Source organism: Cyprinodon variegatus, unplaced genomic scaffold (assembly GCF_000732505.1).
Source record: "Cyprinodon variegatus isolate N-32 unplaced genomic scaffold, C_variegatus-1.0 Scaffold359, whole genome shotgun sequence".
Lineage (NCBI taxonomy): Eukaryota > Metazoa > Chordata > Actinopteri > Cyprinodontiformes > Cyprinodontidae > Cyprinodon > Cyprinodon variegatus.
Window position 1 is genome coordinate 460,700 of NW_015150812.1, and position 11,054 is coordinate 471,753.

General features: G+C 37.6%; 1 protein-coding gene across 1 annotated transcript in view; it reads right to left on the reverse strand.

Moving 5' to 3' along the window:
* LOC107091969 (F-BAR domain only protein 1-like) overlaps positions 1 to 11,054 on the reverse strand; it is a 75,836-nt gene that overhangs the window by 14,481 nt on the left and 50,301 nt on the right. Inside the window, exons 7-14 of the mRNA XM_015386224.1 lie at positions 8,821 to 8,925; positions 7,521 to 7,619; positions 7,143 to 7,239; positions 6,728 to 6,845; positions 4,774 to 4,798; positions 2,149 to 2,209; positions 479 to 669; positions 324 to 345 (exon numbers count right to left, since the gene is read on the reverse strand). Coding sequence (XP_015241710.1) covers positions 324 to 345; positions 479 to 669; positions 2,149 to 2,209; positions 4,774 to 4,798; positions 6,728 to 6,845; positions 7,143 to 7,239; positions 7,521 to 7,619; positions 8,821 to 8,925 — 718 coding nt within the window. The remainder of the gene's footprint in view (positions 1 to 323; positions 346 to 478; positions 670 to 2,148; positions 2,210 to 4,773; positions 4,799 to 6,727; positions 6,846 to 7,142; positions 7,240 to 7,520; positions 7,620 to 8,820; positions 8,926 to 11,054) is intronic.

Genomic DNA, 11,054 nt, shown 5'->3' on the forward strand with positions numbered 1-11,054 from the left:
TTGCTTTTTTGCTTTTCATGGAACCTTAATTTCTGCTCTCAAACAGAAAACCTCTTAGGAAAATGACCAACCATCATTTTCTAATTATAATCTCGAGGTCATCTCTGTTATGCAGCAGGAAAATGAACCGAAGCACATTTGATGGTTTCTGTTTTAATCAGGGTGACCTAACCAGATAATTGGTTTAGATGGCCTCCTACTCTTCAATAAATGTCATTAATTTTTGAAAACTGCAAGAAGAAATACTTTTCTTCGAGGCACTGTATGCTTCCCCCATTAAAAACTGAAAATGTCAAAAACAGGACTAAATTAATTCAACTTACTGGAGAGATGCCGCTTCACCGTCTATAAAAAAAAGAAATGCACACAAATCAACATTATTCAACATAATTTTTGCAAGATTTTATTTTCAAAGTAACCATTATTTGCTCTAGTCTTATAAAATGCATGAATGCCAAGAGGGGATCCAAAGACTAACCTGCTGCCTTGTTCCTCTGTTGGGCGGCAGCGTTAACGTCCCCACTGTGGCTTTCAGCTCCTTCTCGGTGGCGACAGAGTTGCTGCGGCTGCTGCTGGCTACAGGTCTGATCTGGATGTGGAACTTCTTGGGCTCCTCGTCATCAAAGTCTGAATCACTGGAGTAGAAATTATCCTCCTTCTCAGAGCAGCGTAGAGGAAGAAAGAAGGGTCAAGAAAAAAACAGCTCAAACTGAGAAATAGTGTGATGAAAATGGTGGAGTTTGAAGACGAGTGATCACATTAGATTGGACTGTTTTTTTCTACAATACCAATAATCTGAAAAGAGCTTTGTTTCACCCTGGGATGAATCTACCTCTTCTTGGTTCGGTTAAACATGCAGGAAGAATGTTGAAAACATAAATAAGACTTAAACGGCTTTGCATTAACAATGAATATTTAAGATAACCTTTCCTCAATGTTTACCTATTTTATTAAGAATATCTCCAGCTTAATATGGATGTTTTATGCAGTTGACTCACAAACATTAATTAGCTGCAGACTTATGGAGTGAATTTTATTTCATTATTGTTGAAAGCAAAGAACACATTTGGTAACTGATTTAAATATTGCAATCTAGAAACCATATTTCCATATTTTCTTAATCACTGTTTAGACAGATTTTATATTTTTTGACCAGTTTTATTTTTTGTTTTTACATTTTCATTTTTTACAAATTATATATTCTGATTTTTTTCTTACAGATTTTCATGTTATAATTATTTTATTTTTTACTGATTTTATATTTAAAATTTGTATTTCCTATTTCTCTTTTTAGACTTGAATTTTAAGAACTGCATTCTTTTTAAATTGTGTTTAACAGTCCAAATTCTCTGTACCTCTGAGGGCGGGCTTTCCCCTGGAATGAGAAGCAAAGCCTCATCTCTATTGGTCTGCATGGACATCATGCAGACCAATAGAGATGCAACACTGCATTGGTCAATGAGCAAGTGTTTATGAAGAGGAAGTGATCTGTGAAATGCTATTTGTAAAGAATAGATTTTGTGACTATCAATCTGAAAAAAAATTAATAAATTACAAAATAAGATTTCATAAGAGAAAAGCGGAAAAAATATTTTCAAAAGTAAAGTTTGGAAATATAAAAAGAACATGAAGCAAAATTCACTCCATACAGGCTCAATTCAGTTATTAATGTTTGTTTAGAAAATGAAATAAACAGTAAAGCCTAAAAGTATTCATATCCTATAAAGATTTAAAACGACTTTCAGATGAAGATTGTTTCTGATAAAAAAAAAAACATCATATTTATATTGATAATATTAATCTAGAAGAATTAACAATTTAAATATGACATTTTACCATTTTTTTATCAGATAAAGTGTGCTAAAAATTATTGGATATAATTATTGGGGGGAAAAAATCAACCCTTCTTATGGTTGCTGAAAAGCTTTTTGCAAGTTTCCTCTGATATTGTGATTATTTTGTTGATGAGCCACAGCTTTCTCAGGTTGAAAGGCCTCCTTGCCATCACCCTAATTTTATCTCCATCCACAGGTATCGGATCAGAGAAGGCCCTCCAAAACGCTTTTCTAACCTGTAGTCCAATCCATCCTGAAACAGTTAAGCCCGTCATTCTCCTTCATACTCAGATGGACCCAACTAAAAGGATATCATTCTGAGTGCTGTCAGCTCGGATGACAAAGCCCTCGTCGTCCACTTCCAGCGGGGAATTCTGTGAAAGCAGGAATATAAACACTTAGGGAGACGGAGAGCAGCTGCTCAGCAGCTCAGACACAAATGATGCATATCTGACAGACGTCCAGCCCAGCAACAACAGAGAGCTTTGGTAGTAAATAGTTTCAATAATCTGTGGGTCAGTTATAACTGCTACACATGGAGTAACATATTCATAACGGGACCAATAAATATCAAACAATAAGTCTATTTCTGCCGACTGTGTAGTTAGATAATAAAATCAGTCTAATCATTAGGGGTGTAAATAATAATCGTTTTGTATCGATGCATCGATCCAACAGCCGACGATCCGATGCATCGACACGTCCCCAAGAGTATCGATTCATTTTTTTTTTTTTTCCCCTCCGGTCTATTTTTATCCATGTGCTCCTGGGCGTAATTCTCCCTCCCGTGCTGCGGTGCCTCTAAACCTATTTTGCCCTCCTACCGCGCTTCCTGGTTATACTCTTACAGCAGTGTGTTGCAGTAAGCTTGACACAGACATTTTTTTATTTATGCTCAATATTGAAGCGTGGTCTGTGCTACACGCTGTGGGTCTAGATACGGCCGAGGCGAGTTTAGTTTGACGACGGAGGAACATGAGGGCCAAAAAGGGCGGAGATCCAGGTGGAAAAAGGGTCCCAGCGTTCTCGCGCACCTCGCTCTCCTAGCTGGTCAAACTTCACGAGTTGTTTTTCGCAATTTCAGTCATAAAAACAAGCCGGCCTCCTGTCTGCGGCACTGTTTGCGGTCAGCTACAATTTGGAAGAGGTGCAGCGAAGCGTCTGTGGAGGGGGCGGGGACGTCTGGAGCCGAGGTACTGAATTGCACTCATTGCACTGATTATGTGCAGTATTTTTGCAGTATTTTTTAATACAACTTTTCTACTATTGTTATTTGCTGTTGTTTCTAAAAAAAAAAAAAAATGCATAACGTTATTACAGCTTTCATTGATTTATTTCAAACTTGAAACTTTGTTTAGCCTGTAAGGTGTGAAAAAAAAATACATAAAATTAACAGATTAATCAAATCGAATCGCATCGTGGTGTATTCTTGAGTATCGAAAATAATCGAATCATTGGGTCAGGAAATCGATACTGAATCGAATCGCCATGATGGATGTGATTTACACCCCTACTAATCATGAGGAATATGTGTTATAATGTCAAATTCAACTGATAAGACAGATCTTAATTGGACATTTGAGTTAAAGCACATTGTTATAACAGTGGTGATGGGTTCTGAAGGATTATTAGGCCCTGCTCAGGCATCAGAGAGTAAAACTACCACATTAACAGGACCTCAACATAACTGCTATTGTTCCTATGATATAAAGAGAATCATTCAACTGCCTTATCATTTAAATAGAGATTTAGCTAAAAAACGGACAACAAAAAATATTTAGCATCTAAATAATGGAGCTTTACAGACTTTCCTAGCCTCTAAACTCATCGCAGGAACAATTCGTTTTTCTACAGTACCAGGTTGTTGTTTTTTTCTGCATCAATAAAAATCAATCTTTATTTAAACAATGCATTTTATATATACTCAGACTACATCGGCTGTCATCAGTTATAACTATTTGTTAAGATTATCTGAGAAAAGGAAACCCAATAAAATGAGAAGTCTGTAGGTGGCCAAAAAGCATGAGCTGAGTTAAAAAGCTAGCACTGAAATAAAACATGCAGCCTTGTATTTGCATCCCACATGAGTCTGCATGTTGATGTTGTATGATTTACTTTGTCTCATTTTTACAGATATTAAAAATAAAATCCTTCAATATGCAGCTACTACTTATGCTGCTTGGTAAATGTTAGCACTGAAGTCAGTTACTGGAAGCTCTGCTATAACTTATCACACTGATGATTATAGAAGGTATTTTGCATCCAACTTTACATAGCATGTTTGCATTTGCTTTGCAATTGATCCAATCATTCGTTAGCATTAAAAAGTCATACATTTTACAACAAATATGGTTATTTCAGTTTAAAATAAATATATATATATCCTGAATCCTTTTAAGAATGAAACCTGCTTCCTTGTTCTAACAACCTTCAATTCCAGGTATAGAAAATGTTTAGAAAGTTTGCAGCTAGCTGTGGCTTCATCTAGAGGTGCAGAAAATGATAAAAATAGCAGCTGCAGTAGTTTAAGGACGTTCTGTTTACCTTCTGCTTCATCCTTGGTCTGTTAGAGGCATTTCTGGCAACGTTCAAAGCCCTTTCACACACAAAATGACCCTGCTTTTAACACGCCCCCGTGTAGGAAAACACGTACACACATTTCCTCAACTGAACATAATCACTTCCACTGTTGCACCAAGATAATCCTGGAAATGTGTTCCAAGAAGTACAGGAATAAACCTGGGAAACCCCACACCATCCATCTCATTATTCAAACACACACCATCTCTCCCTTCTCATCTCTGTAAGGAAAACACCCGGCTGTAACAGATCATAAAGCCTTCGGAACACCCGAGTCTGCGTAGGTATCTGGTATTCAGGATACGGACAGAGTTTGTTAGGTTTGAGCATTTCAGTGTGAAATATGTGAAACACTCACCAGCGCCTCTGGGACAGCAGAATCTCTGTAAATATAGGAGAAAACACAGGCGTTACTTTGGGCCAAGTATGAACCCAGCGGCAAAAAACAGTCGAGTGAAGAGAAAGGAGGTTTAACATAGCTGGTTGTTTTTTTTGTTTGTTTTGTTTTTTAAAGAGTGCTGGTTTTGATTTTCCATCAAAAAATGTAAACACTAAAGCTGCTGTGTGTATTCAGAGCTAGGAGTTTATTATTTATTTTTGTGCATCATTGCTAGAGGAAAACGTATTGTCCAGATAAAGAACAGGTTGGAGGATCTTAACAGTCCACAAAGTTTAGAGACAGAGACTTGCAGAGCAAAGAGATCTTTTAAAAAGATTAGTTTTTAATAAACAGTGGTTATTTGCAACCATGAATAGCTGGAGACAGACAAGACTTGTAGAGAGCACATTCAAGCTCCTAGACAGATGTCCCTAGTTAGGCTTCCCATAACTCTGTAAACTGAGGTTTAAACTGATTCTGTTTCTGCTCTTTCCTCCGTCACTCCACACTGCAGCATTCATGCATCTGCACTGCCCCTCTCTCATTTTCAAATGCAACACATCAGTTTCACTCTTCCTGTGTGTCTCTTGTTGTCTTTAGAAAGACAGATGAGGAAGGAGGGCTCCTATTAGTCGTGTTGCATCGCCGTGGAGACAATGGTATTTACTACTTTGACTAAATAGTCTGTGGAAATCTGGGGCCATTTTACTGACTTAGGATCTTCAAAGATTCAAAGTAACAGGCACTAAACTGACCGTGCATTTTTTTTTTTATATATGTGCAATAAGTGGCCGTCTTCTGGGTGATCTACAAACATCAGTGTCCAAAGTTTAAGATGTTTAAATGAGAGGACCGTCTGGTGCTAAAGGTGATTTGATAATGGCCCTAAAATAAAGATGAAATTCTAAACCATGTTGAAATGATAAAGATCATTTTAAAAATTATAATGACACTAAATTATATCTATATAGCACTTTATATAGGCAGCCCACCTCTAAGTACTACAAAGTAAAGAATAAAACAATGAAAATAACTTAAGTTAAAGATTAATAAATTAAAGATGAAAAAATGAAACAATTCTCCTTGTCTGTTGACAAACATGGGTAAGGACCCCTGTCCCTCTCAGGGTTTCTAGGCTTCAAAAAGCTCAACCAGTGGATCTGAAGTATTTGTTAGTTCAATCTCTAATGTTCTGCTCTCTCTGCTTTTCTCATAGCAGCTTCATCTGGTCTGTTTCTGTTTGGCTGTGATAAAATCCTGGAGAGAAATATCAGCTGTACTGCTGCCATCAACACCTTTGTTTATAGATGTTTATAGGCCTGTTTTTCAGTGTAGTCCTGTTTCTCTGACAGTGACTGACTGGATGCGCTCTCTTCATCCTCTGACGCGAGTGTGGGCTTGGAGCTCTTCTGCCTGGCTGTGTGTTTCCAAGATGGGGCCGCCTGTGGGGCTGGTTGACAAGTTTCTTTTGTATCTCTGCTTCTTCTGTGTGTCTGCTTCTGTTTCCTTTAACCCCAGTCAGCCTCAGCAGATGGCCGCTCACACCGAGTCTGGTTCTGTTGGAGGTTTCTTCCTGTTAAAAGGGGGTTTTCCTCTCCACTGTCGCTACATGCAAACTTGGTGTGTGGGATTGCTTTGAAGTCAAGCAATCAGCAATCACCTGGTTTTCCTTAGATAGAAAACTTTGAACCAATCTGACTGTATGAGCTGGTTGAATTGTCTCTATAAAGTGCCTTGAAATTACGTGTTTTGAATTGCTGCTATATAAATAAACTAAATTGAATTGAACTACATTATGTTTGGGACATTAGTCACCTCAGACTTATGCTTGTCATAATTTCATAACTGGATGTCGAGTCCAAAACTCTGTGTTCAAGTTCCTCACTAGCGTAGCCTCCTCTCCTCTTGCAGCCTGTAGTCCACAAACACTTACGCAGAGTCGGGTTCCTTGTCCCTCTTGCTGAGACCGGGTATCCTGAAGGCTTTTGTTCGAGTCTTCTTCCCACCTTCAGGGGTCAAAGTTGACATGTACTCCTCAAACACGACCAAAGCTACAAGCCAAAAAACAAAAACAAAATGTTTTTTTTTTTTGTTTTTTAAAAAAAACATTTATTGACATGAACAATCCACAATTTTCCCTTTTCTTTTAAAAGTCCCTCTTCACATAGATCATATGAGGCATGTGTTCTTTCAAAGTCGCTAAAAGTGCAACATAAAGGGGAGTTAAGTTATACCAGGGCGATATAAATCATGAATGTGAAAGTTTAATTTGCTGCATAAGCTGCTGCAAACGGCTCTTTAAAGGCTGGATGATAGTATTTGTGCCGATGTGTTTAAGCTCACTCTACCTGGCCTTTCTTTGCCCGTTCCCTTCTGATCAGCAAATTTCTGAATGAGGATGTCGATGCCGATATTTTCCACATTCTGCTTGAACTCCTCATGGACCTACAGGGTTCACACAATCGAGTACATTTCAAAAAGAAAAATTCCACATTGTTTAATTCTGAAGTAATTAGATACACTTCTGTTGCAGAGAAAACCAAAGCAAACTAAGGAACAGTGTCTTCTGCCAAATCATTAAATAGACCAGCAAAAATAACAGAACTCATTCTGCATCTTAAAGGGCGACTGAAAAACACAAATGTGGCAAAGCTGTAGATAGAACGTATTCCTCAGGAGTAGAATTACAATCATCAAAGTGATATCTGAAGTACGGTGGAACATACCTGTCCCACCTGGACGTGGGTGTCCTCTATGGAGTGAGAGTAACTTTTCATCAACTGTTTCATCTGCCTCAGATGAGCCTCTTCGATTTCCTGGAACCTCTGCACCACCAAGAACACAGTCACAGAAGACAAGCAAAAACAGAAAAAATAGAAAATATTTGATTCTTTCCTTAGAAAATCTGAAAAATATTAACTTTTAAGATCCACAAATCTAGATAGTAAAAATGGTTTTACTCTTCTAAACATAGCTTCTCTAAGCAGGATGGAAAGCATCAGTAACGATCCAGTTTTAAATTGGACTTGTATCTGGACTTTGACTAGGCCATTCTAACAGATGGATCTGAACCAATCCACTGCATCCTCGCCTCAATCAGAGTCACTGTCTCTGTGGAGGGAGAACATCTATCCCAGTCTAAGGCCTTTTCTGTTAAAGGATCTGAAAACAAAAGTAGACTAAGTATCTTTATTAGTGAAAACGTTTAAAACCAATCATGTCTTCCCATTCGTTTTATAATTATGCTGTAACTTGTGTGTCTACAGACCCAATGCAATTTGTAATATAATCTTTATTTTTACAAAACACCATTTTTAATTCCCTGCATTTTGGTTAGATAAATGTTTACAGGTGTAATACACCTGCTTTCTCACTCCAGAACTTTAGGTGTTGGTAATACACCAAAACCAAGTTTGCTACCACACAGAACAAATTTATGCACGTAACAGAAAAGTCTCTGGACAAGCAAGCTGTGAGGTCATAAAAAAATAAAAACCCTGGAATAAAGAATCACATGTGTGGCTTAAATCAAAATTGCAATATTGGTTGAAAAATAATCCCATTTTTGATGTCAAACAACACTTATAAGACGGGCAAGACTTAAAATCAGCCAAGTTATTAAAAGGTTTAAAAAAAAAAACAACATCTAATTTTTAAGGTGGTAAACCAGAATAAAAACTAAAAATTACAGCCAGACCCATAACTGCACACTAATTGGTCATCAGGAGTCTATTCATTATTTCAAATGTAAAACACAGGAGTGCTCATTAAGATTTGTTAAATATTTCCATGGAAACAGCAGCTGTAACCATGGAAGCACAGAGGCAATGATTAAAGGTGGAAGTGGGTGTTTAGGATTTGGGGGAGATTTGGCCGAGGTTTCCTTTTATTTATGATGCATGAATGGATGAGATGGGGTTCTCTTCAGGCGGGTGAGTCACAGAGGCGTGACGCCAATGAGAGGAGGAATTCATTTAAAGCATCATCACACAGCAGGCGAGTAACAACGCCAGAGTCGAAGCTGACCTGGGCCGACTCGCTCATCCTCTGCTCGAACTCTCCTCCCACACGGTTGTACTTCTCGATGCACAGCCCGAAGGACTCCGCCGCTTTCTTAGACTTCAGCTCCGCCTAGCGAGGGAAAAAGGAAAATTACAGCCATCCAGCTGCTGACTCACAAGGCTGACACTAAATCCTATATAGTGATGAATCAAAACCATTATGACAAAGAGTGTTCAGGGAGAACTAATGCATTGTGTGATTACTGAGCTGCAACACACTGAATGTCTGTAAACATAACAGGGGATCTTTATTTCTGGATGACATAAAGGAGAGAATTGTGCCTTGTAGATGCAGAACAGTCAACAATAACATGACATAATGAATGACGAATGTAAATGAAGATGTTCCCAACAACTGGCTAAGGACTAGTATGTCATCCATTCCAAGCTGACAGATAACCTTATTTCATTGATCAACCGCAAACAAAGTTGATAAAAAAGGGAAAAAATAAAGAATTTAAATAATAATTTGCTATAACTATGGAATATTTTGTTATATTTCTTAATACACGTCATTTAGAGCTGTTCTATTAAATAAATTAAAAGTTTACATTTAAAATTATGCTGCAAATAATCCCCCAAAAAATTTTGTCATTACGGACGATTAATGATATTTCTGTGAAATTGGGCCCACAATGCACAAATATAGAAAATAAGACAAAAAAAAACCTTTGGAAGTCTTCAAAAAGTAAAAGATATATTTTTTTTAAAGTGAGGAGGAAAAGTGAATCACTAATGGCAGCTGGAAGCAACCTTTAGTTCTTATCCTCCGCTAATCCAGGATAAATCTCAGAGAGCTGTAAAAGGTGTTTTATATTGAGATTATTTGTTGATGTTGAATGCAAGCAAGCAAAATCATTACACAGAACTGGTTGACAAGTAACTAACACTGTCACAATGGAAAGGATGCATGGAGGAAAGTTTTGGGATTAAAAACGAACAAATTGCTCATTCCTTGGGATTATAAAGGGCTCTGTTCAATCAGAGATGGAAGAAATAAACAGACTCAGAATCATACTTTAAGTTCTTGTAATTCCCCACCAGTATGTTAGCGGTTCCCGTTCTACATTTTGAATATATTCGTTATCATTCTTGTTTGTTCACTGCAAATTCTTTTGAAATAAAAAAAATAAAAAATAATAAAATAAAAACAACAGATGCTTAGAGTGATCTTTGACTGTGCTATTTAAACATTATTAGTTAGGTTTTCAATCTAACTTTCGTTTTATTTTCTTAACCATTTTATATCTTTTACGTAATCATTACATTTCAATGTGTCATTTTATTCTGTTAAATATTCTGTGTTGGCTCTATGTCAGTGTAGTGTACTCTTCTTTTTTCTCGTGAACAGCACCTTTAATTGGTTTGCCACTGTAGAAATAAGGGGGCGACTGTGTTCAAAGGTCTGGGGAATAAAGTGTTTTTAAGTCTGCTTGCTCTGGATCTATTGCAGTTTAACCAACTTCCCAGTGGAAGTGGGAAAGTTCATTGTCAGGGTGGGTGGGATCTGCAACGTGTCTGGTCTTTTTCTCAACTTGTGTAACAGAGTCCAGCTCCACAGAGTCCAGCTCTAGCAGACGGCTTCAGACGTGCTGCTCTTGAACAACAAGGTCACTCAGAGGTGATGACTTTTAAAACATTAACATTTTTGTTCTTAGTTCGTAAAGCCTACTGACTGCAGCACCAGCCTGGCTGGTATCAACCGAGGCCTGATGGCTTCACGTCTGGAGGTTTACCAAATAAAAGATGAGATTTATTCATCACATCCTGGGTCTAGTTGAGGCCCCATGTTCTTGGGCAGAGTCTAGTTAATCTGATTAATAGAATAAAAACAGAACAAATACATGTAAAGATGCCCTAAGTCTCTGCTTTATTCGTGGCATCAGCAAGACAGCATGCCTCCTGACCTGATACAAAAATAACTTTTTTATCCAAATTTGGTCTTCCTTCTAGCCACTTTTTCAGGTACCTGCAAGTTCGCAATTTTGTCAGACTACATTTCCCTCACTTTGAAACCATATCAGTGCAACATAGTTTCTTCGAGCTTATAAAAAAGCCCCTTACTTCTAAAAAGCTAATTTCTCACTTTGCTAATCTTTTCAGTTTATCTCCTTCTACTAATCATAAAAGAAGCCTGGGCTTCCGACACTCTAGTCGATATTTCAGATGAGTTATGGAATTTGAGTGCGTCAAGGATCA